Source organism: Aphanomyces astaci, assembly GCF_000520075.1.
Source record: "Aphanomyces astaci strain APO3 unplaced genomic scaffold supercont1.54, whole genome shotgun sequence".
In the NCBI taxonomy this organism is placed as follows: Eukaryota; Oomycota; class Saprolegniomycetes; order Saprolegniales; family Verrucalvaceae; genus Aphanomyces; species Aphanomyces astaci.
The window spans coordinates 297,377-323,941 of NW_009798317.1; the positions used below are offsets into that span (position 1 = coordinate 297,377).

Genomic DNA, 26,565 nt, shown 5'->3' on the forward strand with positions numbered 1-26,565 from the left:
TTGTCGGGGCTTCGGTTTCTTCATAGCCATAGCCATCATCATCAGGGGCTACAGTAGTGGTCGGTCGAGTATAGCGGCGACGGGTAGTTGTCGGAGCTTCGGTTTCTTCATAGCCGTAGCCGTCGTCATCAGGGGCTACAGTAGTGGTCGGTCGAGTATAGCGGCGACGGGTAGTTGTTGGGGCTTCAGTTTCTTCGTAGCCGTAGCCGTCGTCATCAGGGATGGCAGTAGTGGTTGGTGTGGCGTATCCGTAGGACGGGGCGGCAGTGGTCGTCGTGGTTCCATACGCTTCTTTGGCACCGACAAGGGTCGGTCCATGCAATGCAATCGGCGCCAAGGCTGCGAGAAGATAGCTGATCTTCATCGAAAGTCGGCGTTTTCGAAAGTGAGATCTTTGAGAGGCACGACAATGTCAAAGTCGGCGGCGGGTTTCATTGGTGCGCAAAATTTCATATCCAATCTTTGTCATCGTGACCAGTGATTGGCTATAACAATGCAGATAACGTTATGGCCAACGTTCCGCATTTATGTACTACTAGTATGTTAACTAAAATGTTGGAGTTTTCACATAGATTTCGTAAGAAATGAGGTGGGGGTTTCACGTCGATTTGATGCGCATCACACAGACCTTTATCCGGATATCGTCGGTTACTTCGACTCGAACGCGTGTGATTGGTTCCCAAAAATCACCGAACGTTTTGATTGGCGCGAAATATTTCAGATCCTACATTGCGATCTTGGGAAGTCGTGGTCACTCTGCCCACTCTTGCATTTGCATTGCAACTCCATAGCAAGCATGCTAGCTCCTCAACAACTGATCATTGCTTCGGCGTTGGCAGTGTGGACTGCGTCCGCCGAAGTGTACGGCACGAACGTAGTGCACTTCAAGCCGCCGTTCAAGGCATTCGACCCGAACCACCACAAGGCCGTGTTCTCGCACTTCCGCACATGTTCATCGCAGTGCTCCAAGGACGACTCGTACGATCCCTACGCAGGAGATCCGTGGGGCGCATTTGCAAGCTTGGGGGGCTACACGGCGTGCGTGAGTTCGTGCCTCGCCCATGAGATTCTCCAGCTGGTCACGTACTACAAGTCGACGTACGCCAAGCTGTTGGATGTAACCGAGAACCAGCTGCGTCTAACCAAGGGGTACATTGCCGGCACGACCGACTTTGACTTGATCGGGAACCGGACCCACGTCGGGTACTCGTGTGTGTTGCCGGACGAGTACTTTATCAAGTGGGCCAACGTCGTGGTCGAAGTGCCAATTTACTTTGACAACCGAGGCAACGGCTACACGGACACGGACCCTGTGTACGGATCGTTGGTTCGAGCCGACAAGTACTTGAACTACTGCAACAACGTCGTCCAAGGCGACACATCCATCGACTTCAACGCGCTCGACGACGCCAACGGACTCGGGGGGCTCAAGGTCGCGTGCAACCAAGCGCTCATCTCGTACCTGACCGAGGTTAAGCAAACGATTGGCCATTCGATCCTGCACCCCCAGCTGGCTAGTACTGTGCCCGATGGGTCCTGCACCAAGCGCACCAACTGCCACGTCACGCTCAAACCCAACCCCAAGGCCACCGCGTTCACGGCACCCTATGTGTGCGTAGCCGAGAAAACGTTAGCGCATTACGCTCCCACGATCGGGTACCCATTTTACCTCAACGAGAACCGCGAAGACGACTACGCGTACCTGCAAGACCTAGTGATTCGTCCCGTGAACGGCGACACGGGCACCTGCGACGACATTGTGATCAACTCGACGTCCGACGGCGACGAGTACACCCCCCTAACGATCTCGTTCAAAAAGGTGCCTTCGCACCACTTAGAGCTGTTTACGATCTCGGGATTACCCTCCTACTTTGGCGATGCAGGCAAGTGCACACTGGAGGGGACGCTGGGGGACGCTGGGGCCGCCGCCATCACCCACAACGACGCCGACTGTGTCAAGCACGTCGACACGGACGTGTACGCCCACCCAACCGAAGACGCCCCCCTCGGCGCGTACCAGACCGGCGCGTTCGAGTTCTCCAACGCCCGTCAGTACCTCAATCACCTGGCGTTCCACGCAACGTACTCTGGCATTTGCGAAGGCTTTGAAGACAACACCGTCGGACGTCTCTCGACGGCGGACCAGATCAACGGCAACCCCGTGACCAACCCATCCGTGTTTGAGAACGAACCATACTCAATTGCGTGTTTGTACCGAGTGTTCTCGCTCAAGTGCGACTGCATGCAGGCCGTGCTCCAGTGCTACTCGCTGCAAGCCCAGTACACGACTGCGCTCGGCAAAACGTTGGGCCGCGCGGCGTCTGTCCTGTGTGGCTTTGTGCTGTGCCAAAAGGCCTCCGTGTACAAGCTATTTTTGAACGCTCAAGGGGTGGCCCATACGACCATCTTGGCCGAAGTGCTCTTGCAAGCCACCAGCGACCACATGCAGTCGTCGCTGCCGATGGCGTCGACAGCGCTCGTGTCGTTTGGGGTGGGGATGGTTGCGTTTGTGGCCGCCAAGACGCTCAAGTCCGCAAGTGCTAAGAAGAGTTCCATGGACGATGGCTACGCTAACCTCATTTAACACCAGGCTTCGCCAACCACGTGAAGAAGAAATCGAGTATATATCTTTTCAATGTGAATGTATTACCCCAAAACTACGGTATCATAACGATTATGGCTGGATTTTGTGACCAGTGTGTTTGTGATTTCGATCACATGGTATGGCACCTTTTCATTACTTGGCGTAAATTCCACCACTACTACCGACCCCATCGGTCATGGTGGTTGACGGTTAAATCATCTTACTTGCACACAATTTGGCTAGCATTCCGCATCTTGATTATTATTCACGATATATAAAATTAAAAGACCATACGATTAACCTAACAACAAATAATTAATAGTGCTAAGATAATCTACCAATTTTCGTTTCATTATAATATACTACTATTAACTACCAAGTACTGTGCGTCGTTGAATATATATATATATATTCCGCGAATATAGTACGACACTACCCAATTCGATGCTACAACCGCGACGTGTCTTGCTGCTGTTTGAGCAGCTTTTGCAACCCCCATCGAGTCAACGGGTGTGTCACTTGGTGCACAAGGCCTTCGATAGTCACACTATTTGAGGTGCCATCGAATTGCATCGCCAGCTCTTGAAAGGTCGGAACGACGTACGGGACGATGACGTGGCGTCCTGCCAGACGAGGACGGAACCAGGCCCCGATCAACTGGCCCACATATTCAGCTATCCCCAAGGACGCCGTGACCCCCGTGGACCGGATGCCGCCGACGACAACCCACTGGTGGGCTCCGTCCGCTGCGATATGGTAGTCTCGGTGCTCGGTTGCTGGCCGCAATCCTATAAAATTTAAATAATAATAATAACATCGATTCCGGCAGAGAAAACTAGGATCCGTTGAACCATAACCCCGCCATACTAAACGTATATATATATATATAAATACGTTTCGTATGGCCCTATGGTTTTATCGTTGTGTGTGTTGAAATGGGAAATATATATATATATATATATACATCCAATTTAACACACCGCACAAGATATGATATTGTAAACAATATACACATGTAGAAAATGAACACACTTGGTTAAATATCCATTCCTTACACGTGTGTATCTCTGTGGTTTGGCCAAAAACCACCAAAAATCACCAAAATATATTTTAAAAAATGAGATGGAAATAGAATATTCATCTACCTGCGTACGTGCCGACGACAGGACACGCCGCCAGCGCCGGCACGATTTGGCTGGCGGCGGCGCGCAGCGTGGCGACGACGTCTGGAGTGTTGGTCATGTCCTCTCGAGAGTGTTGGTCTTCTGCCGTCGGGCCGACCACGACGAGGCCGTGGAGGTTGCGGAACACAAACACGCCCTTGGTGCGGTCGGTGGGCACCGGCTGCAAAACGCGCGTGATGACGGACGACGGGGCGTCCAGCACCACGTACTGGCCCTTGCGGGGGTGAATCTATACATATATATATATGTATCAAGTCAGTTCGAATTTGGAGCGGGACTCACACAAAATCGATCGACGCAAATCAAAACCCAGAAACACGAACATCAACGAGCCAATCAAACGCTCGCGTCACCAATATTAGTGTGTGAATGAAATTAGTGTGTGAATATGGATGGATATTCACAAATTCTCTAAACAACAGAATCGACCGATGGAGTTGGTGAATCAGCACAAATATCCAAAATTTGTCTGAAATCACAGTATATATATATATATTTATATGGACGATGACGCACCCCGAGAAGTACATCATTTACACTGGGTCATATATATATATATATAGATAGTACTATCAGTATCCATTCAATGTCGTAATTACTCGGAGTGTAAAATGTATAAATTACTTGTACTATACACACTATACATATATATATGCGACGAAGGTGAAACATTACTATGTATAACATGGCTTTGAAGCGTAATGAAAATTATACAGAATAACATGAATACAATGCCATGCAAACCTTTTTATCTAGATGAATAAATATGTATTTATATATACACAATATATATATATATTTGTATTCAAGGGATGCAAGCACTAACTTACGTGAAATGGCATAGTATTGGTATGGATTTGCTCGACTATGTCTCCGTACAGTCCGGCGCAGTTGACCACCCAGCGCGCCCGCACTTCGTCCGCCGACTCGCAATGCAATGTCCACATGTTCTATGAAACATATGAGAGTTCCTCTTCTGCTCATTCTTCTTCAACGAACATTGGCATAAGCTCCTCGAACGACGTGGTGGTGGACGCGAAGGGTGCCGCCGTTGCGAAGGCCGTGGTGGAGGTACGCGATAGGGATGAGCCATGGCTCGATGACGATCTCCCCTGGGACGAACACTGCGCCGAGCGCGCCGGCGGCGAGATGTGGCTCCAGCGCGTACAGTTCTGCCGCCGACAGCGTTTTCACCTGAGTATCTCCTACCCCAAGCGGACCTGTGAGACGGACGGGATGATTGACGTACTAGGGAAGTCGTACCGATGGCGTGATTGGCTGCGACGGTATGCGGCAGAGCGGCGAGGTCTTGAGCTGTCCACGCAATCACCAAACTCCCCACCGCGGCAGACGGGAGGCCTAGTTCGCGGTACACGGCCGGATTGAGCTCCATGGCACGGCGAATGCATCGTCTCTAGAGTGATCGCAGCGTCAATGATTCCACGTTGAACGTGGATATGTATATGGTACGCACTTCGAGCGACCCTTCCGGCGCATCGTAGCCCGTGCACGCAATGCCAGAGTTCCCGCAGCTCGCTCCATGCACGACGTTCGCGTTCTTTTCCAACAAAGTCACGTTGTATCCCCGCAGGACAAGCTCGCGGAAGACTGCCGTGCCGACCACACCGCCTCCAATCACGGCCACGTCGACCACCACCCCATCACCATGCTCCACATGCGCCACCATTATTCGACCTGTCGAGAAAATGCGATCTTCGTGATTCACAGCCTTTCTAGATCGCTAGTAAGCCTCTGATTGGTGGATTGGATTCTTTTCTGACCTTTTCAGCCAATCCAATGTCGTACATATTGCCAAGTACCACTTCAAACTACGTATAACGTTATGGCAACGTTAGTGGTATTAATAACAATTATATTAATACTAGTAGTATTGCTCTTCATCGTAAAATCAATTATTTATATCTAGTAGTATCTATTAATATATGTACTCGGGCAACAACCATGAGCATCGTTCCTACTGTGGTACAAACGTCTCATACTAATTCGGTGAACTTGGCTCCTATTTCACTACGGCGCCACGCACACCTGACTGTCTTGGTCGCACGCCGCCGCCTTGTTTTTTCTTTCCCTGGGTTTAAGGGCCATGGCCCACGCCAGCGTCGGCTGAATTGCGTTCTTTCCCTCGACTTTGTACGCCAAATGGCCTGCAAACAGGACAGTAGTAAACCGAACGCTGTGGTCGATTACGGTCACGTCCACCGTGAGGTAGCCTGGCGCGACATCTGCCATCTCCACGACGGGGAAATCGCCGCCAATGGTCTCCACATGCGCCTCTATCGCAGGCGCGCCGCCTTGGACGTTACTCGTTCGCCACATTGTGACCGACTCAGTCCGTGGATCGCCCATCCACTCGCCCTGGTCATTGAACACTGAAAATAGTGTGATCCATCCGCTAAGGTAGCTCGGACCCGACCCTCCGCCTACAGCATGGCAGATGCGCCGCCAAAAGCCAACGTCCGGCGTGTTGTTTGCGGCGGCCACGAATTGGTCAAGTACTGGCTCAAGCATGCGCTGCCACTTGGCCGTGAGGATGTGGTCAAAGCGAGATAGGGTGGTGACGCGCCTTCGAATCTCTTGCCAGTCGGACACGGACCCATGCAATGTGACGCTGGGGATCCCGCAACTGAGCACGGATTTGTACGTAAAGTACTTCTTCGCAGCCGCGAGCATGACCACACTCCCCACGACGCGGTCGTGGTCCGTGGTCGTGCTAAACGACGGAAGTACCCACTCACTTAGCGCCGGGTCCACAAGGTGGTCAGTCATCTGCTGGACCAGTTGCGTCGCCAGGAACCCGTGGTCCACCGTGCGCAATGAGCCCACGGTTTTGACCACAAGCCCCTGCGTGCCTTCCTTGTGTTTGACGAGCTTGTCGCGCACGGCCTCGGCGTGTCCGTTTACAAACAGACCGAACTGGGTCATGATGGCGAGCCAGACGTCGTCCGGCCGCAGGATCAAGTGGTGGTGCTGGTTGTACGCACGAACGGCGCCCTGCACAAACCCGTTGGCGGATGCAATAATCGTATCATCATGATCGCCGTCGACCGTGGACGACGACGATGATTGAATGACCTCACTGCATCGTTGGTTCTTGTACTCTGTGCGCGAATACACAACTTGACCGCCTGGCTTCAGTGCTCGCTCCAAGAAGTCGAGCTCAAAGGGGTTCGCTTTCACGGGAGACACGTCGAATGTGAACGAGGCATGCGCAGGGCGAGCAACCAAGAGCAGAACCATAATGCCAACCACCACGCGCAAGTAGCGGCGCCGCTGCATGTTGCGCAATGGGGATCATCCTGGCACCATTTTGAAACCACGTGCAATGTTTTTCCACGTGGTTAAGTCATTATAAAATATTATAGTGTGAAGTCGCTGTTTGACACTATTCAATGGAACTTGTTATAGTGTGATTTGTTATCGGCCCTTGTGTGTGATTGACCATGGACCCCGATGACATCCTCGACGACATGTCGTTGTCTTCTGACGATGAAATGATGGAGGACATGATCAACGAAATGAAAGCCGAGGTGAAAGCTCCTCCACCACCTGCCCCCCGTCGCCAACCTCGCGCCACCACCGTCGTGCGGGCTGCGCCTTCCCAACCGGCGATGCCAGACCTGAGTCAAATGATGTCGCAGATGATGCCCATGATGTCTCAAATGTTCGGCAACGCCCCGTCGTCTTCGAGCGGCAGCAACCGCATCACGCGGGCCATGGAAGATATCGTGGCAGATCATGTCCCCGCAGCGGAGGTCGCATCGTGGGTCGAAACCATTCGCCGCGACGAAGCAAGGTACGTCCTTTTCTTTCCTTTCCCTTTCTCCATCTTATCGTGTGTCCTGTAGACAAAAACACGTGCCTCGATCCAACCACAGTCGCGCGTATCGCCCCACTGTCGCCGCCACCCCCACCGCGCACCTCGACGCCTCCACGTTGCTGCAGGAGCTGCTGCTACCCGCCGTCCGCGCTGCCAAGTGCGGGCCGTCCCCACGATGGGAGAAGGAGCATCTGACCATCCATCGACAGCTGCAAGCGCAAGGCGTCGGCGACATCTACGCCCAGGACCTCCGCGCTAACCTCCGCCAACGCGCCGTCCACTCTTCCGACTTCACCGCCACCCCCACTCGCTTCCCCAACCTCACGTCCATCGTGTCGTCGTAAACTAGGTCTACAAATGTTAATCGACGCGAAACGCTTTTATTAAAATGTTTTCGTAATTCTATATATACTCCAATTACAAATATTCCTTTGATATTTTATATTCCTTTGATATTTATCCCTCGTCGTGCAGGTGTTGCGAAGCTATTCCGTCGGCGTTGCTGCTGTCGTGCACCAGCCATTCAAACGCTGGATCGTCCTCTTCGGCTTCCCCTCCACTGGCTTCGCCATGTCCATCCAAATTTCTACCTTCATCGAACGGCCGGCCTTCTTTCGACTGGCCCTCGAGTTGAATCCTGCATACAACGTTGCTAGTACTACTCGTACTAGTACTACTACTAGTAGTACCTCTCGAGGTCCCAGCTATACCCGCGGCGCCTCGCCGCGTCCTGCAGCCACGCCGAGCCTTCGTCCTCCAGATCCGTCCAGTCTGGTGGCGCCACCGTCTTAGTGTGCGCCGGTCCATAGTCGCCCAACCACCCTTTGAAATCTAATATCCAAAAACCCGTGATATTTTATAAAATAGTCATATATCTCTGTATTTCAAAATATGTACCGTGGATTCGATTGGGTTGTACGTTGCGTCTATTGGATTGCCGCCGATCTATACCGTAACCAAAAAAATAAATAAGTCAAGACAATATATATAATATATTCAAAATTGTTCGTTGCTTGCCGATGAGCTATATCGTAACCAAGTCAATGTGATATATATATAAGTCAATATAATATCAATATATATACAATATATATTTAATATCGCCATATTCAAGCATATACATCTCCAAATGCATATTTCGCACAACCTACACACAACCCGCAACATGTACATTCCATGCCTGGGAGGAAATAAAACAGGAAATCCAACGGACACAATCGTAATATATATCGAAATATATATATATATATATATATATATATATAAAATTCCACTTGTGTACCTGGTGGAGCGACGCAGCCTGTGGCCTGGAGCGTCGACGGGTTGAGGTCGTGGTGACCGTACAATTCCGTGCGAAGCATGCGTTGGGCAGGCGTGTCATTGCTACGCCAACAACCCACATCGCATTAGTATTACTAGTACCCCTAGTATTACTAGACCCACAACGACGTACATTGTGGGATCATCATTCTCTGTCGATGGCGGCAAGTCGTGCATAAACTGACTCGTGGCAAACACGTGGGCGATTTCCAAAGCTTTGGCGCCTACACCCCACCACCATACAAACCTCAAGATAAAACATGAACATCATTCCATATCAAACTCCCCCCACGGAGCAAAAACTACTAGAGCAACTACTAGAACAACTACTAGAGCAGCTACTAGTGCAACTACTAGAGCAACTAATATAGCAACTAATATAGCAACTAATAGAGAAACTAATAGACCAACTACTAGAGAAACTACTAGAGCAACTAATAGAGCAACACGCACCAGGTCCAGTGGCAGCCAAGGACGGCGTCGAAGCAGGCGGCATCGCGGCACGGCGGACGGGGGGGTCATAGGCGGCGATGCGGGATCGGGCGAGTGCTTCATGCATGCGCTGGGTGTTGGTCTTCCGCACGCGCAGCACATGTTGCTTGTGTCGGTCGAGTTCATGCTTGACCTTGCTTTGTGGTGGAACTGCTTTGGAAGAAGAGGACAGCAATGGAGGAGCATGACGTGGTTGAGGGGAAGGTTTGGACGCGGCGGCGATGGATGGAGGTGTTGGCGACGGACGAGCGGGGGAGTTGATGCAGTGCACGACGAACCCGCGAAGGTAGTCGAGGAACGAGAGGTGGGAACTCGATGGGATGTGGATGTGGTTATTCGTGACAACAATGGACGATGTAGCAGCGATCAAGTCGGCGTACGAGTGCAAGATGCTGTCGGACGAAGTGGTGATGGAAGGACAGGGGTAGCCGGTGGCGGCGACATACGCGCGCCATGCAGCGTCGACCCAAGGTTTGCCCAGCACGTGTGTCCACTCGTCCATGTCGCGTCGACCTACACGATGATGCATGTGAGGACTTAGTTGAACTTTGAAGAAGGGACAGACCATCGCGGACCACAGGACTCGGGGGGTTCTGTTTTTCGTGGGAGAATGGCGCTGGTGGTGGAGGTAGTGGATCGCTGGAGTCGTCGATGCCGCCACTACGGACAGCACCGTCGTCGACTGACGACGTGCCGTTTCGCCACGCAGACGGCGGCTTGAACGCGGACGTCGTCGACGTCGTTGCTGCATTCGTTTTCTGTTGATGGACAAAGTAATGATGCGGTTTCCTTAGCAATGTGCCTACAGGTCCAAGAGAAGTGAGCATATGTGGGACAGCAGGACATTGCACGTTGTACGAGTGATGTGCTGGACTTGGTCGACGTTGAGCGTCTGCAGCGAGTAGTTCTGCGCCATGCAGTGGATGCCATAGAGAAGCATGGCTTCAATGAGTTCGTTCCACCGGTGCTTCTCGTGCAGGAATGAGCGAAGGAATGCTTGGATGCTCTCGTTCGCTTGCAGGTGTTTGTACTGGAACCCGGCGATGCCGCCGCCGCCGCCAAATGTGGCGCTCATCTTGAATGTGTACAGTTATTGTGAACTTATATAAGCAGCTTTGTTGACCCTTTAATCCAATAGTAGAGAATCCAAAGCTTAGAATTAGTATACTAATTTTGAATCAAGGAGCAGTGAAACTAGAAATGCAAGACATTTACAGCAGTTTTGGCTCGGAAATTTTTGCATTTAAATATATATCCAATATGTTCGAAATTCCCAAATGTTGTATTATGTGTTTTAAATTTGACATAAAGTAGCATGTATGCTGTGAATCACTTATTTTGAACCCAAGAACCACAGATCCACAAAATGAGCCGCCATCAGCGCAGTCGCAGCCGGAGTCCACAGGCCCGTCGTAGCCGTCGAAGCAGAAGCCCTGACCGCCAACGAAGAAGTCGAACTCCTCCGTCTTCATCTCGACGTGAGTCTTGGCGACGAAGTCGTAGTCCTGACAGCCGGTATGGCTCGCAGCGGCGCGACGACTTTGGCAGAGATCGAGGCAGTACCACAACACCATCGTCGTATGCTCCGCGTCGCCCTCCGAATTCTTTCGGTGGAGACGACGACAATGCCTTCCTCGCTATGCGCGTGGCCGATCGAAAAGCGCTCAAGTACAACATCTGGGCGACATTTCCATCCCCGCCGTCGCCGGAACCTGTCGTCGCCAAGAAGAAAGCGTCCGCTGCTGCACGTCCACGTACACCGTCCCCCGCTCCGTCCTCATCCTCTTCTTCCTCGGAAGACCGCCGTCGGCGAAAACGTCGTCGTCGAAACAAGCGCAAGGCGTCATCGTCGAAATCGTCCAAATCCAAGAAGCGGCAACGGAGTCCAAGTACCAGTAGCAGCAGTAGCAGCAGCTCCAGCGAGTCCGATGCCAAGGCCGCCGACTCCCCCGAGCCGCTCCCTCCACAGGTCCAGCAATCCACGGAGGAACTCGACCGCTTCCGGGTCGCCGTCCAGGGTTCCAAGGCGCGCCAAGGCAACGACGACCATGACGATGATGTCGTCGGGCCCATGCCGCTCCCGGACACTGCCGCATCTGCTGCATCCTCTGTGACCTACGGCCGCGACCTTCTTCCTGGCGAAGGTGCCGCCATTGCCCAGTTCGTCCAGAAGAACATGCGCATCCCGCGACGAGGCGAAGTCGGGTGGAGCGGTAACGAGATTGAACAGCTGGAAACGGCAGGGTACGTGAACTACATTATGTTATTTCAATGTTGTCCGTTTTGATACACTGTATGGTATCGTTTGTGTTTCATCATGTGAGTCGAGTACTTGAAGTACATTATGTTATTTTACTCGTTTGTACATGTATATCGTATCCATGATATCAGTAGCGGGGGGTATTGGTCCATCAAATACTGTATATTGTATGCGAGAAAGGACTACATTATGTTATTACAAACATTTGGGTTGCAGCGTTGCAGTGTTTACATTGATATTCTTGTTCAAGTACATTACGTTAATGTTGCTCGCAGGTACGTGATGAGTGGATCGCGCCACCAGCGCATGAATGCAATCCGCATCCGCAAGGAGAACCAGGTGTACTCGGCCGAGGAAAAGCGCGCGCTGGCGCTGATCAACATGGAGGAGAAGCAGCAGCGCGAGAATAACGTCATGGCCGAGTTCCGCGACATGCTCACGGAAAAACTCACCAAGAAGCATGGCGCGCTGGTCGTCCAGGACCGAAGCGACATCAATGCGATGCCCAAGGACGCCTAATATATACATATTACTGTATATACTATAGTAATATTGTGATTCGAAATTCGAGTTCAAGGAGCAGACGAAGAAGAATCGATATATCGACCAATCAAAATACAAAACATGAATCAACTAGCCAATCCAATCCACTCTTCGAAAAAGTCAACATCGAATTAGTGTGTGATTGAAATTAGTGTGTGATACTGGACGACCAAGTCGAATCGATCGATATAGATTTGGCAATGAATGAGCACAAAAGTCAACCAAAGTTTCGGGCAATTTTTATCGGAAGTGTTGGTCGCTGTTATAACTGCAGGCCAAAAGTGAACGTTAGGATGGAAATATACGGTTATAACAATGATTATAACCATTATAACAAGTTGTAATTCTGGGATACCCTGTTTTTGAGTCTTTTTGAACATTTGAAGAAAGTCGCCCAATCATATTGTTTCTTCCGAATAAAATTCGTCTCCTTTTTCATGAATGCTTTACCGGATGATTATCCGGCTAATTCCAATTCCAACAACAACACTATGGCGGACGTAGTGGGCAGCAGCAGTACTCGGACCGAGGCAACGCCGCCGACAGTTCCGCCGGAGAAGCGTCTGTCGCTCTTCCGCGAGACCTCCATCCCGCGGAAGCGTCTCATGCGTCCCAATCGCCAGCAGAACCCCGTGGTCACGTCCATCGTGGACGACATTGTGGAAAAGGCGATCGAGTTTGACGACGTGCCGTGCACCAACAGCGCGATCCAGAAGCGCGTATGTGTGCCAGACGAGGATCTGTGCATCAACGAAGGGTGGTGCAGTGTGTGCAACGGCGGGGAGAGCACGCCGGGCGATCTCATCGTGTACTGCGACATGTGCGGCATCCCCGTGCATCAGAGTTGCTACGGCGTGCCCGTCGTCCCCAAGGGAAGCTGGAACTGCCAACGCTGCGACGCGCTCCTCGTGACGAACCAAAGTCCGTCATCCATGGTTTGCGCTATTTGCCATCGCTACGGCGGCGCCATGAAGCCGCTGCGCCGCATTCAACGGTATGATACTGTATCTGACCGACCACCCAGGAACCGTTCCATATTCACATGTTCACCTAGCGTCACGACGTTGCCGGAATGGGTCCACGTGCTATGCGTGTGGTGGGACCACGACGTCGTGGTGCCCAACATGCAACTGATGGAACCCCTTCAGATGATCCATCCGCCCATGAACAATCGCCAGCGAACGTGCATGATCTGTCACCGGAACGAAGGCTACCTCATCCAGTGTCACTGGAATCAATGCAATGCCTGGTACGATACACCGCCGAACGATGGTTTTGAGATCTTGTGGATTTTCCGAGCATATCAATACTTTTATCGAATTATATTTCTCTTTTTCAGAGATATTTGAAGAAATATTTCTATTAATATTGACGTAATGTGTTTAAGTAACGTTATATCATATTATTATGACATTTTTCGCCGATTTGGAGAGATTTCACGAAATATTTGTTAAAAGTATTGATATACTTCGACGTATCAAAGATATCATGTGCGTTGTGTAGTATCCTATCAGATATATCTATCTTTTGACTGTATTTTGTATATTTTTCAACATTTGAAGCTCCGTTTGGAGATATTTAACGATTGGTTTTATTTATTCGATGTTTCTTTTTCAGGTTTCATGCGATTTGCGCGCGGTTTGGAGACGCAAACCCAATCCATCGCCACCGCGACCAGCCCCAGCGCCACCTTGGTACATCTATATATATATATATCCAAGCCACTCTTGATCGTTCTTCAAAACAGCCATTCTGAGAACTGCGAACTCACATATATATATATATATATATATATATGTATATTATTGACTTTGCGGACCCCGTTCCATCGAATCACGCCGACCCAACCGATCACGAATCGCTCCCATTGGTCAATCATCTGAAAACGCTTGTCGCTGATTGGCTACAGTAATGTATCGTGTTTGTTTACTTTGTGGTTTTTCGCGGGAATCGGAAAAGCAAATATGAAATCTCACGGCGAACTTTGCGATTGGTTTGACGACTTGCGCATAGAAATAATCGGACGTTTCGTCGCAAAGTCAAAATATATATATTGTCGTTTCGCCATAATTTGGAAATTTGTGTTGAAGCAAATTTATTGAATTTTTGTACTGAACTGTGTGTATATTTTATTAATAACTTTTAGTACTTTAGATTTAATTATTTTTTAATTGATTGGTTGAACGGATGATTTCCTGCAATCCGATTCGCTCAATGCTATTTTCTGCACATGTGGTTGTGTCGATATCAATAATATCCAGTGAAACACACAACCATATATATATTTATATCTGTCACGACTAAATATGCCATTAATGTAGGCGGGGGGTTCCTCCAAGTAGAGATCGAAGCAGGCCACCGCGCCGCCTTCCACGGGTACTGCCCCCGCCACGCCATGCACGAGTTTTGTCTGGACGACGTCGTGACCAAACTGGTCGCGTCCAATTTAATTGCCGACGCCAAGCTGGTGCGGGAGATTCGAAAGCTGCCGTCGACGACTCCCGATCCAGATGATCACCTGGCGGCACTGGGCAAACACTTGGTCAAATACGCAGAGACGTCGATGGCGTCGCTGCCGTCGCTCCAGCTGCTGCAGATCCTCGTGGACCACTTGCCCCAGATTTACAAAACGTACCCGTCCACCACCATCCAGCTGCACGACCTCCTCGGGTAAGTGTGTGTGTATGTATGTGGCTTGAGATGCGCTGGTTGATTTTAGTGCTTTTTTTAGCATTTTTGAGTAGACTGGATGTCAAAAAGGCCAAAATCTTCAATGTTTTGGCAATTCTCTGTCTGGATCCAAAATGTAGAGAATTCTATATTTTGCCAAATTTCGCGTTTTTCGCCAAACAATAAAAATGAGGTTCCAGGGACTTTTTTTCTGAAAGTTGGCAAAATATCGAAATATTATTTGGGCAACCATCGGGGGGTGATCCAGATTATATTTATAATTTTTCATGCATGTATATGGACAAAACAGTACTGATTCGCCAACTGCATCAAAGGTCGGTTTTGTTGTACTGATTTGAAACGTAGTATCACACTAATTCAAGTCATACACTAATTTCGATTTTGAAAGGATTTGAGTGGCCAACCTTGATTCATGTTGGTCGGCTTTGATCATTGGTCGATCGATATTGTGTGTTGCTGTGTGAACGGTTCACGAACCAATTTCTATTCTAGTTGATATTAAGGTTATATCAAATTCCCATGCCTTGTTGTTTCCATATAAATAATATGTATATATGTATACATTCGATGGTGTTGTGTGTGTTTGGTAGTGTTTGTTGCTGTAATTGCTTGATCTCCAACTTTAACCTATGCATACATTTCTGTCTAAACCATATCTCATATCTATTCTCTGTAGTGGTGGTTGGATAGACAAGCTCCACGTGACATTTGGTCGACATGCGGACGATCCATTTGCGTACTGCGCCGTGTGCCAAGAGCCTCTGACCCATCTCGACCACGGCTTCTTCTGCTCCCACGCCCAGCGTCCTCATGTACAGCACTGGACCTGCCAAGCCAACCCACCTGTCCAACCATCAGCATCATCGCGAAAGAAAAAGGCGCGGGCGTCCAAAGCATCACCTTTGTGGACTGCAGAAGGCCGCGCGCTGCTTCCGCCGTCCACACAAGCGTGGCCCCAAGCCGTGTCGCTTCTGTGCGGAGTCTGCCACCTCCCCATGGACCACCGCGCGGTGGCCGTGTCGAAAAGCACCCGCTTCAGCATCCAGCCGTACGTCCAAGCCACCACCGCCGTCTACAGCCACCAGGTACAAACAACCCTCTACTTGAATCAAAATATCAGAGGATATGTGTTGTGGATACATGTGTCGTCCCCGTTGTATTATATATGGTGGATGAGTGCTGAAGATTCGTTTGAAAACAAGATGAGAGACTTTCTGATTGAATCGACGACGGTGTGATTGGATGTGATTGGCTCGAATGAGACAAGCAGTATATATTCAAGCCAATCACAACTCAATATGGAGAAACCACGCGAATATTGGAACCTTATCGCGAATTCACAATATATTTAGACAAACCCCCTTTGCCTTGAATATTATTTATCATATCTCGTGTGTTTCACTGTACTTACATGTTGCAGTGTTTATGCTAAACTGGAGCGACATATGGAGACTGAATGAATAAATCGACAGTACCCAATATAAATGGACACAAGAAAATCATCGGTAGAAGGATACATTTAGCCAATCACAATCCAGGAAACTACCATCGTCAAAGTCAAATTCGTGTCGAACTTTTAGTGTGATACCAATTTACATACAAAATTCAGTACAAAGTAATCGATCAATATTTCGCGATTAAGAACAAAACTCATCCACATTTTTTGGGTAAAAGGGCAATATCTGTCGGCAATACAGATACAATCATGGGGTTTGATTACCTAATATAAAAGATTTTAAAGGTTTTTAAGATATATATATATATATATTTGGTTGCGGATAATGAGATGATAATATATTGAGATTGTATGTATATATATAGGGTCAGTTTGTGAATGACGAACGACCACCGCCCGTTGTTGTTGGCAGTGGAGGTACAAGCTCTGGCGCCACGAGTTCTAAGCCGACACCAGCGAATGTACTGCCATCCAGCGATCGATTCCGCGTCGAACGGGGGCTCAAACTCGTGCAAGAAGTCCAAGCTTTGCTTGAAAAAGCCAAGAGTGTCGACACGAACGGCGGGGATAACGCCGACATGTGTGCGCATTTGAGTACGTTGATCGACTGGATCAAACCGCTGGATGCGTATGCGGGCGACAAGCTCAGCCAAGTGCTCACGATGCTCGTCAGGTATATATATATCTGAATAATATTGGAAATATTCTTGTTTGGGTTGGTGACACACAATGCAGCAAACGTGGTCCGGGGGTGGCCGTGCTCAAGCAACTCGTGCGAGATTACACGAAACTCCTGTACGCCAAGCATGTCAAGGCCGTGGAGAAGGCGGCGGCAGACCTGAAGAAGCGCGAGATGGAGTCGGCGGTCGAGTCCAAACGTGTGGCTCGCGAACGAATCGAGTCGGAGGCGGAACGAACGCTCAAGGCGCAGCTGCAGGCCGCCAAAAAGAGAGATCGGGCACGAGAGCGGAAGAGGCAAAAGATGGCCAGTAGTACCATCATCCCCACGCCGCCACCGCCGTCGGTGGCTGCACCGGCCAAACGCTGACACTTAATATATAGGATTCGAGAAGGGTGGAGAATAAGAACCATTGGCTTGGAGTACTATAGTAGTAGTAGTAGTAGTAGTACTAGTGGACAGCCCAACAAGACATGTGTACAGTGAGTGGGGAGGGGATGATTAAACGTGGGAGGCATTGGTTTTGCAAGTGTTTTTTTTATTTGGGTTTCTGGATGTGGTATAACATGGCTATTATTGCTATAAACTTGCTAAATTCGGGTGGGTTGTCAATATTGAATCACGTTGGAGTTCTGATTGGTTGAATATAATTGTTCTTTCTATAAGATGAGCCAATCAAATCCACTCAAAATTGGATCAGCCAATAGCGTCGATTCGTGATTTGATTTGGCGACTCGACGGGGTCTGGAAATCTGTACCGAATCCACAATAATACTTCCTTCTCTTCTTGTTTTCATGGGATAGTACGAGACTTTGGGGTAAAATTGCAGACCTGCCAAAACGGTTTATGGCATAATTTTATCAAGTGTGACTGACATCCACACCAGTCCTTATGGCTTTTTATTTTAGCGACAGGATGGATTGTGCTATGTAGTCACCGAATTGTCCGATTGTTGAACTCGCCCACAAATTGAGCAAAGCGCTGTTAGGTTGGCTAAAAAGAGTGAAGATTGCCTTCGGATTGGCTCACAGGAAGGATATAAGACACATAAATACCCCTTAAATTGAATCGTTTATACTATTTTGCAGGTCGGGCGAAAATTGCTGGGCGAAATTTGAGACATATTATTCATAATGCGTTCGACAAAGCGGTAATACAGTCATCGGCACAGTAACAGGTGTGCCATGATCACGGTTCTTGCTTCGACGTTTCGCCAACTCGGTCTCAACAAACGGCCACAACCCAACCTTGCCATCCCACATCTTGCGATGTGCACTGTAATGTCGAGGACGAGCGACGGCACAACGGAACATGACCTTGGTTATGTGACGCTTTGATTGGGCCTTTCGTTGTGGCGTTGGCTCATCGTGCCAAAGATAGAACCTTCGGTTGACTTGGGTGATGTAAAACCACTTTTCGTCGATATGGACACAGTCCAACACGTCGTGCCACTGGCGGCAGCCTTGGTAACCATCACAAATGAACGACTTTGCGAAATTGTACCGCGCAACACGATTTTGTGGTGTGAGCATTGGTCGCAGACGGCTTGTGCGCCGATTCAACTTTTTCGCCTTGACGAGACGCCACAGCGCTGTCTTGGGGACACCAGTGGCCTTTGCCATTGTTCTGTAGTTGTCGCGTAGATGAGCTGGTGCACTGGTGACGGCACTTCGAACGTCTTCGTCCTTGTACTTGCGTGGCCTCCCGCACCGTCCCTTGTTTTGGGAGCCGACCTTTGCAACTCCAAGTGAAGCTGCTGTCTCGCATCCACGCCGCCAGAAGCGTGAGATGGTTTGCTGACTGATGTTGAAGGACTGCATCAGATTCTTCATCTCTCCATGGCCAACACGCCCGTTGCTCTTGAGCTGCAGGAGTCGATGGTACACCGCCGACCTCTGGTCGTCGGTGAGTTCACGACCGGTCGTGTCCCTTGGCATGCGTGAACTTCCGTTGAAAGCCTTCCGGTAATTTTTCCGGAAGGCTTTCAACGGAGCTAGCAATATCGACGCAACGAGACGAGTCGTTTGCGCGTGATTTGAGGGCCAAACGATGAGAAATGAATGAGTTACGTAGTTTTTAAGGTTTTCTCGGTCGGTAGCCATTCGTAGCTAGCTTATACCTCATGCCTTCGCACCTCTGTGGCCACCTTAGCTGCGTACTCCTGAAAATACTGGGCTGTAGGGCGTTCCTTTCTCTATGATTTGAGCCTATTTAGGCCCTCTGAAACCCCCTTTAGCCAAAGTTAGAGTCTCTGGCGTAACTTCACACAGGTATACTGGAACGGAGGAAGTAAATGTTAGTTTGCAATCAAGTCGACTTGTCTGGTCTGAATTTCTGGGGCTATAACCCGTTGGCTAAGGCAGAACTTGGACTGCAAGGCTGTCTAATGGAACTGGTCATCGAAACGGCCAAGGTACTCGACGAAAAAATTGCGGTAGTTGCTGGACATATGTCTTGGCGGGGGACGCAAAGTGGCATCCGCCAGTAGTATATGTGATAAGTGTATCTTGCGTTTTCATTGGCTGTTGCGATTGAACGAAGTACTTCAAGGAGGCAGAAACTGCTTGCAAATCGTCGCACTACTCCCTCAGAACTGAATAACCGAATGCCAACTCCTGGCGTCAAGAATATGATGGGGAGAGGTTGTGCAATGGTATACTATCTCAATGTTAACATGCTAGTAATTATACTTACTGATAAGAGTGATAACCAAGACATGGCAGTGTGTATGGTACTGTAGCTCGATCCAGCCCCAGACCCTAGCGTCATTAAAACTCATCATCGTCGTCGTCATCATCTGTGGCGAGTCCCAGGGCGGCTTGAACATCGACGATGTCGCTTGCGTTGATGTCCAGACAGCCGTCGCAATGCGCGCGGAACGCACTCTTGCCATGGGCGTAGCCCATTTTGTGGTTGGGGGAGGCACTGGGCGGCGACCACAGGAGGAAATACAGCTTGGAGCTGCGTCGGCCATCGGGCAGTTGGACGTCGTGGTCGTAGATCACGTATCGACAGTCGGCGTGCGGCAGTGACGCCAACAGCTCCACGTGTGTCGCCGACGGTGCGCCGGCGTTGTCGACCACTATGGCCAATCCGTCGATGCGGAAGAACACAAAGCGGAACTTCCGCTTCATCTTGATGTCCTTGAACGCGGCCAAGGACTCCTCCGTGGGGTTGACGGGTGCCGATGACGCGCCGCTGTTGGCGTACTGGAGCGGAATGCCCGCCGTCTTCGCATGCGGTTCCGCCATGTCGCCAGAACACGATTTTACTGTTAGATCCAGCATAACACATCCGGATATATAGCAATTTTACTGTCAACGTCCGGATAATACATCCAAAGTGCTCGCAGTATAGTTTACAAACGTCAAGATAATTTTGATATTCCACAGGGAAAATTGCAAACAAATTGCTGGTGTCGAAAAAATCCCACGATGTTCCTTTAGGTGCTGTTTGTTCGCCAAAAGCTGAACTTCTGGAGCGGCTGGCTGGCTCTGTTCAACGAGCTCGTCGCCTAAAATATATTGATAGGTCAAAATGTTGTAGGAAAAGTGTTTACTTCAGAATGATTGGTAAAAATAGAGCATATAGGCAATTCATTGGCCGAAATTAAGCATACACATACGAACGGTGAGGTCTACGCCGAAATTCATACCGAATCTCGAATAACTGTTACTACGTAGTACTAGTGTTTAATAACTGCTATTAGAATAATAATAGTACATGGTATTATTGTGAATCTTCCAAAATTCGCGTAGTTTATCAATATTGAATCACTTTGGAGTTGTGATTGGTTGAATCTACTTGTCCTTCCTGCAAGAGCCAATCAAATAAATCAACTCAAAAATGGATTAGCCAATAGCGTCGATTCGTGATTCTTCGAAGGCGGCGAGATATTCGATTGGACGGGGTCTGGATATTCGTATCGAATATATTGTGCTTTCGAGTGAAATTTCGTGTTGTGGCGTGGTTTCTCGTTGGAATTTAAATCGATTTGATTGGCTACTTCAGGCGAGCTCAAAATTATTAACCAATCAAAACCTTCTCAATGAAATTTAACCAATCAGATCGATTGTGGATCGGTTTGGTCGGCGCGATTCGATTGCACCCCCTCCCCAAATTTGTACAATCAAATCGACAATACCACAATACATGACTCACCTTACGTAACCCACACACTAATTGATAGTAGGTACACAAGGCAAAGGAACATCGTAACTAACATCATATTAAGCACACACCAATCGTCCGAGTAGAACTCCTATGCCACTTGCAGCACAATCGGCAGCGCGCCATCTTGCGATCTCGACCGCGCCACCGCATCCCTGGGTAGCTGCTTCCCCACGACACCATCGACGGTCTTGAGCATTTGATCCCGCCTTGCAAATGTCGGTCGGTTGCCCCGTTGCAGGGCGTGCTTTCGAAAGAGGGGCAGAGACAGTAGGGACTCAATCGTAGGCGGTGGACCGGTCGATGCTGTCGACTGGAATATCGCACCAAACACATCGTGCACCTACACACATAGGAACATACGAGCCCATATCCGTGAGACTACTACTAGTACTAGTAATACTAAAAAACACAGCATAGTAGTAGTAGTACATGGTCGGTAGGCGGCTGTAATGTGCCGTACGCGACCGTGCCGTCGGGATTGAGGCGGCTGGCAGTCCATTCGCAGCCAAACACCATTTCAAAGAACACGCGGCCAAATAGTGTGACTGGAGAAACATCTTGAGGCGATTCTGGTTGAAAGAACGACGCTTCGTAGCCACTCAACGTGGCCTGGTCGCCGTGTAATAACACGTTGCCGCTTTGGAGTTGCGGGTACGCCAGCCCCTACCCATTCGGTTCAATATATATATATATTATCGTTCAATATATATATAATAGGTGCACATATATCCGTATCTCGGTATATATACATATCCGTCCACCGTACAATACAATGCCCACTATAAAAAAAAACCCCGCTCGTTCAACCAAAGGTACGACAACAATGCAATACATATATACTAGTATCTAAAATACCCTGCCAATGTACTACTAGGAGTGCTATACAAATACAAGAGATGCGAACATGTATGTATTGTATGGTTCAAACATAGATAACAATATAGCAATATATATATATATATTTATACATACCGCGTGTTGGAGTTCCAGCATGCCAACGAGAATGTCACGGCCGTACCGCGCCAGTGTCGAGTGGCCCACGGGTTTGCCTGTACTGTGTCGTCTGTATTTATGGTGGTATGGTATCTACACCACATTCTCTCAAAACCTCATCTCTCTCTCGATATATATATTTCTCTCCAAGCCCAATCTATACCTAGTATATATTTGTGGTAGTACTGTACCTGCACCACCGCAGTCTTGCACCGGTGGTAAATATAATCCTTGAGCGAGCCTTGGGGCACGTATGGCGTGAGCACCATCACCTTGTCTGCTGATGGCATCAAGTGGATGCCCAGCACAGGCAGCACATGCGGGCACTGTTCCTGGACGTAATGGAAGAAGGCGCGGAGCGCGGACAGGTCCTCGGCTTGCATGGCGGCGGCGGTGGTCGGAAAGAGCGAGCACAAGACGTGCTTGCTTTCGCCACCACCACCCAAGCGACCGCGGCTGGTGAGCTGGGCCAGCGATGACGTGGCACGCCCCAGGAGGTACATGCGTTTCAATCGATTCTTGCCCATGTACAACGCTGGTTTATCGAGCCAGACGTAGTCTCTATGATGGAGTAAGTAGGAAATGTACCTTGGGATGGATATGGAGTGGATAGATAGATGGACGTACTCGGACTGGTCGCAGAAGTCCTGGACGAACTCTTTGTCGCGATTGAAGTCGTCAAACTCATCCTACCAGGAATGTGTTGAGCGTGAGGAGAAGGAGAGGTAGCGATGGTGATGGTGATGGACCCGTACGTCTTCGCTGCACATGCTTCGGAGCTCTTCTGGGATCGGTGACAGGTACAACGACGTGGACGACGACGACAAGGGCAGCGTCATCATTGACGATGTTGTCATGGAGGAAGGCCAGTCTAGACTGGCGCGCTGTAGGAGATGGCTCGATTCATAGCTGTTCCGGTTCGACAGCAGCACGACTGAACGACGGCGCCGTGAGTCCTGGCGAAGCTTGAAGCACCAGTACGAGATGAAGCCCAGGAGCAGGAGGCCCAGACAGCCGCACAGCCCCATGGCCGTCGCGTACCACACATTCAGTCCGTGCGCCGCATGCAAGTGTCGACGAAGCTGGTCCATGACGTTGGCGGCGAATTGCCGATCAGAGAGTGCCAATCACCTTGACTGCGTGACAGCATCCGGATAAAACACCCGTTTCAGATGTGGAAGCTACTCGAATAAGGGAATTAAGGTACTCATTGATAGACCGCGTCAACCTAACTGTAACTTCCAACATCTGAAGCTCAGGAAATAGAGTACTAGCCCCAGTATTCAGTAACTTAACCCACTGCAGAGGTGACTGTAGATACGGATCTCCAACTCAAAAGGTAATAAGGTCACTTTCGGTAGTGTGAGGCTGTGAAATTAGGAGATTGAGGATGCAAAGCCCTGGCTGTACGGATTCTGTGAACGATACAATTTTCACCTCCATGCCATCAGAATGCAACGCCATCACCATTACTTTGGACTGTGAAGCATACCCAAACATATAACAATGGCATGGTCGAACCGATATATCGTCTTCGTTGACTGGACATGGATACATATGACACGTAACGATGGTTTTATCCGGACGATTTCTATCTCCCTCGCCTTGGGGAGATAGAACGGCTGATTCTCCAAATCGAATTTGAGATAGGAGAACGTGTTTATTGGTTTATTAGTTTACAGAGTATTTTGGGGGCTATCTCAAAAAGTGTGATCGAAAACTCTCTAAGGCGTTAGAGGTCCCTAACGTTATTAATAGTACACTAATGTTATACTTCGAAGTACTCCTACTACACCGTTCCGAAATACTTCGAAGTACTACCTCGTTTGGCCTACCGATGCAGTTTCAAAGTACTAGTATTGTGGTTTCGATACGAATTTCCAGACCCTGTCGAATCAAATCACGAATCGACGCTATTGGCTAATCCAATTTTGAGTGGATTTGATTGGCTCTTACAGAAAGGACAAGTATATAGCCAGCCAATCAGAACTCCAGCGTGATTCAACATTGATTAGACAAGCACGCGAATCTTGGAAGTTTATCGCGAATCTTTGCTAAAACCTACTATTAATACTGTAGTACTTCGAGGTACTCCGTACTATTAATATTAATATACCCTGCGAAAGTACGCTGCTACCGGATACAGCAGGCATTATCCGGCAATGCATAGCTTATCCAGACGTGGCCGACCAATTGATTGCCGATTGTAACTCAAGTATAAAAATCGGCACATCAATGGTCGCCCTGTGTAAAGTACTCAACTTCAAAACTTGATTGTGCAATCCTAAACTGTTTAAATCGATATACTTTGGGCTCATTCGAAAGAGCTCAACGTTATCCATCCAAAAATGTATGTATCAAGGGAGGATTCGAAAAAACAACTGAAATATTCGAACATGAAAATGAAGAAAAATCGGCACATCAATGGTCGCGTTAGGAGACATATCCGCGTCAAATTTGGTTCATTTCGGGACCATTCCATTGTTACGATGGTGTCGATACACTTTGTCAATTTCGCGAATTTCCGCGATTGGCTTCGATTAGTCCCTTCGTCTTGTGCTAAACTATCGATTTATAGAGCTATATTTCACTCAAAATTTGTCATTTGACGATTTGAGCGGTTTCGGACCTCATAACCTCTTCTTTTTTACAGGCATTAGATGACGCGCACTGTAGCTTCTTTTCACGCTCTTAGCGATATTGCACTTCCCTTTCAGGTGCGAAGTACGCAACGCCAACTTTTCAAATCACACTCAATGCTTGCACGGGAATTGTTTTGTGAACCCAACATGCGGTATTAGTTGTGGCATTGCCCGAATAAAATTTCAGCCGATTGTAGCTGAAAAGAGTGAGTGCCTTTCATTTGACCTGGTAGTTTGTTGACACGACCAGTTCTCGAGGTGATGCTGCCTGCCGTGGGGATGTGTTGACGGATTACTGTAAAAAGTTAGTTGGAAATAAAAGCCAGTTAACCATTACGAAAAAATCAAATGCCTTATTCAAACACAGTACCCAACGTACTGTACGATCTGAGCGAGAGGTATCCGTATAACAAAAAGGTGGGATGATTTCACTCCGGAAAAACATGTTTATCCGGCATGACGTGGCGTTTCGAGGTATTTTTGCCCCAATAATTTGGTCAACAGCACGCTGCTCTTGCAGGGATTTGATGATAGAAGCGACGCGCATTGGTGAGAACAGGATGCAAAGTGTGCAAATGAAGTGGACTGTGAGCTCTTGATTAGCTTTATGTCGCCACCATTCATGTTGGCGGGAATTTCATTGCAGTTGCTGACCAATTATTTTGCTGTAATTTGTGCTCTCCAAAGTTCGGAGTGGAGGACCTGCTTGGTTAGTTAATTGGTAAAGTTATATTGTCAGCATGATTGTCGTTTACTATGTTTGAGAGAGTCTTTTGAAATTTTGGCAATGTTTCATTCATAAAGTTTACCTTCCAAATTGGTTGGTATGTTCCATAATGGTGTCATATTTGCAAATTGTGCACATATGCTTTGGAAGGGAATAAATTGTTATTTGGCAGTAAGTCACCAATTCGATCGGCAGCCTATTGGTTTCAATAAGGTTGATTTTACTGGTACCAGTGCAGATGCTCTTAATGTTGTTACGGTAGAATAATGGGTCACCTCCGACCTCACATGATATTTGTATGAGATTAATTTAGCGAATCACATAATTCTATTTATGTTCTAGCCAATCATGTCACCTAATTTAGTACCCCAGTATTATTCGTAGATGATCGGACCTTTCATATCAAAATCCACTGATTATGGCGATATAATACAACTGGGGTCGGACCCACTGTTTCTCCGCGCAGGTTTACAGTGTAGGTCATCTAGGTGGATTATGCGAAGTCGGGTACCTACAGTAATGTTAGATAGGGTGTGCGTACCTAGCCTCTCGTAATTGAGGAGGTTGCTTTGCAGCCATCGAGGTATTTGCAGTATTTGGTGACATACAATAGTTTTAGCCTTTGTCGTTATCTTGTTTATACTACGTAGTACTCGTAATTAATATCAGTACACTGTACTACTTTAGTACCGGTATACAGTACCTGCAAACCGCTCACAAATTTTCACAACTTCTTCAATGTTGCTCGAAAAATCTCCAATTATGGCCGCCTGTTATTCGTACAATTTACTTACTATGGTGCACTTCATCTAAAAACTTCCAACTGGCCAAATTGAAGAGTGGAGGTTTTATTATTTAACGTGCAATTAATGTAGTTAAACCCAAAATCCAGATACGTTAAATACCGATTTCATGCGTTTTATCACTGGAGTGGGAGGTTAAAGGTCCCAACTGCCTCCGGATAATAAATACGGATAAGAGT

At 48.5% G+C, this 26,565-nt stretch overlaps 10 protein-coding genes across 17 annotated transcripts; 3 read left to right on the top strand and 7 right to left on the bottom strand.

The window, feature by feature from the left end:
- Positions 1 to 689: 689 nt before the first annotated feature.
- H257_14188 (hypothetical protein) lies at positions 690 to 2,680 on the bottom strand. 3 transcript variants are annotated; one of them, XM_009841941.1, is made up of 3 exons: positions 1,670 to 2,680; positions 1,088 to 1,605; positions 690 to 1,029 (listed from the first exon to the last, which is right to left on the bottom strand). In XM_009841941.1, exon 2 carries the CDS (start codon positions 1,490 to 1,492, stop codon positions 1,139 to 1,141), a length of 354 nt encoding a protein of 117 aa, XP_009840243.1. In that variant the 5' UTR covers positions 1,493 to 1,605; positions 1,670 to 2,680; the 3' UTR covers positions 690 to 1,029; positions 1,088 to 1,138. The 3 variants fall into 3 exon arrangements, with proteins under 3 accessions (XP_009840243.1, XP_009840242.1, XP_009840244.1); XM_009841940.1 differs by having other exon boundaries at positions 690 to 1,605; XM_009841942.1 differs by having other exon boundaries at positions 1,088 to 2,680.
- A 190-nt stretch (positions 2,681 to 2,870) lies between these two features.
- On the bottom strand, positions 2,871 to 5,626 carry H257_14189 (hypothetical protein). 3 transcript variants are annotated; one of them, XM_009841945.1, is made up of 6 exons: positions 5,243 to 5,626; positions 5,032 to 5,182; positions 4,768 to 4,973; positions 4,599 to 4,718; positions 3,730 to 3,997; positions 2,871 to 3,372 (listed from the first exon to the last, which is right to left on the bottom strand). In XM_009841945.1, the coding sequence occupies exons 1-6, from the start codon at positions 5,453 to 5,455 to the stop codon at positions 3,032 to 3,034; spliced, it is 1,299 nt and encodes a 432-aa protein (XP_009840247.1). In that variant the 5' UTR covers positions 5,456 to 5,626; the 3' UTR covers positions 2,871 to 3,031. The 3 variants fall into 3 exon arrangements, with proteins under 3 accessions (XP_009840247.1, XP_009840245.1, XP_009840246.1); XM_009841943.1 differs by having other exon boundaries at positions 5,032 to 5,626; XM_009841944.1 differs by lacking the exon at positions 2,871 to 3,372 and having other exon boundaries at positions 3,529 to 3,997.
- A 35-nt stretch (positions 5,627 to 5,661) lies between these two features.
- Positions 5,662 to 7,099, bottom strand: H257_14190 (hypothetical protein). Its single transcript, XM_009841946.1, has one exon. It carries the CDS (start codon positions 7,063 to 7,065, stop codon positions 5,797 to 5,799), a length of 1,269 nt encoding a protein of 422 aa, XP_009840248.1. The 5' UTR covers positions 7,066 to 7,099; the 3' UTR covers positions 5,662 to 5,796.
- A 96-nt stretch (positions 7,100 to 7,195) lies between these two features.
- H257_14191 (hypothetical protein) lies at positions 7,196 to 8,023 on the top strand. The gene is made up of 2 exons (XM_009841947.1): positions 7,196 to 7,582; positions 7,635 to 8,023. The coding sequence occupies exons 1-2, from the start codon at positions 7,230 to 7,232 to the stop codon at positions 7,948 to 7,950; spliced, it is 669 nt and encodes a 222-aa protein (XP_009840249.1). The 5' UTR covers positions 7,196 to 7,229; the 3' UTR covers positions 7,951 to 8,023.
- A 9-nt stretch (positions 8,024 to 8,032) lies between these two features.
- Positions 8,033 to 10,499, bottom strand: H257_14192 (hypothetical protein). 3 transcript variants are annotated; one of them, XM_009841950.1, is made up of 8 exons: positions 10,277 to 10,499; positions 9,984 to 10,220; positions 9,380 to 9,931; positions 9,060 to 9,150; positions 8,889 to 8,989; positions 8,504 to 8,551; positions 8,296 to 8,437; positions 8,033 to 8,243 (listed from the first exon to the last, which is right to left on the bottom strand). In XM_009841950.1, exons 1-8 carry the CDS (start codon positions 10,491 to 10,493, stop codon positions 8,063 to 8,065), a joined length of 1,569 nt encoding a protein of 522 aa, XP_009840252.1. In that variant the 5' UTR covers positions 10,494 to 10,499; the 3' UTR covers positions 8,033 to 8,062. The 3 variants fall into 3 exon arrangements, with proteins under 3 accessions (XP_009840252.1, XP_009840250.1, XP_009840251.1); XM_009841948.1 differs by having other exon boundaries at positions 8,033 to 8,437; XM_009841949.1 differs by lacking the exon at positions 10,277 to 10,499 and having other exon boundaries at positions 9,984 to 10,255.
- Positions 10,500 to 10,680: 181 nt separating this feature from the next.
- H257_14193 (hypothetical protein) lies at positions 10,681 to 12,316 on the top strand. The gene is made up of 2 exons (XM_009841951.1): positions 10,681 to 11,662; positions 11,954 to 12,316. Exons 1-2 carry the CDS (start codon positions 10,785 to 10,787, stop codon positions 12,195 to 12,197), a joined length of 1,122 nt encoding a protein of 373 aa, XP_009840253.1. The 5' UTR covers positions 10,681 to 10,784; the 3' UTR covers positions 12,198 to 12,316.
- Positions 12,317 to 12,702: 386 nt separating this feature from the next.
- On the top strand, positions 12,703 to 17,498 carry H257_14194 (hypothetical protein). Its single transcript, XM_009841952.1, has 7 exons — positions 12,703 to 13,215; positions 13,276 to 13,470; positions 13,839 to 13,915; positions 14,543 to 14,891; positions 15,589 to 15,997; positions 16,734 to 17,041; positions 17,104 to 17,498. The coding sequence occupies exons 1-7, from the start codon at positions 12,713 to 12,715 to the stop codon at positions 17,414 to 17,416; spliced, it is 2,154 nt and encodes a 717-aa protein (XP_009840254.1). The 5' UTR covers positions 12,703 to 12,712; the 3' UTR covers positions 17,417 to 17,498.
- Positions 17,499 to 18,172: 674 nt separating this feature from the next.
- H257_14195 (hypothetical protein) lies at positions 18,173 to 18,985 on the bottom strand (the record flags this gene model as incomplete). Its single annotated transcript, XM_009841953.1, has 1 exon — positions 18,173 to 18,985. The coding sequence occupies one exon, from the start codon at positions 18,983 to 18,985 to the stop codon at positions 18,173 to 18,175; it is 813 nt and encodes a 270-aa protein (XP_009840255.1).
- A 696-nt stretch (positions 18,986 to 19,681) lies between these two features.
- H257_14196 (hypothetical protein) lies at positions 19,682 to 20,338 on the bottom strand. Its single transcript, XM_009841954.1, has one exon. The coding sequence runs from the start codon at positions 20,333 to 20,335 to the stop codon at positions 19,817 to 19,819; it is 519 nt and encodes a 172-aa protein (XP_009840256.1). The 5' UTR covers positions 20,336 to 20,338; the 3' UTR covers positions 19,682 to 19,816.
- A 916-nt stretch (positions 20,339 to 21,254) lies between these two features.
- On the bottom strand, positions 21,255 to 23,326 carry H257_14197. 2 transcript variants are annotated; one of them, XM_009841956.1, is made up of 6 exons: positions 22,970 to 23,326; positions 22,842 to 22,903; positions 22,406 to 22,775; positions 22,194 to 22,307; positions 21,651 to 21,884; positions 21,255 to 21,561 (listed from the first exon to the last, which is right to left on the bottom strand). In XM_009841956.1, the coding sequence occupies exons 1-6, from the start codon at positions 23,303 to 23,305 to the stop codon at positions 21,310 to 21,312; spliced, it is 1,368 nt and encodes a 455-aa protein (XP_009840258.1). In that variant the 5' UTR covers positions 23,306 to 23,326; the 3' UTR covers positions 21,255 to 21,309. The 2 variants fall into 2 exon arrangements, with proteins under 2 accessions (XP_009840258.1, XP_009840257.1); XM_009841955.1 differs by having other exon boundaries at positions 21,255 to 21,884.
- Positions 23,327 to 26,565: the final 3,239 nt, after the last annotated feature.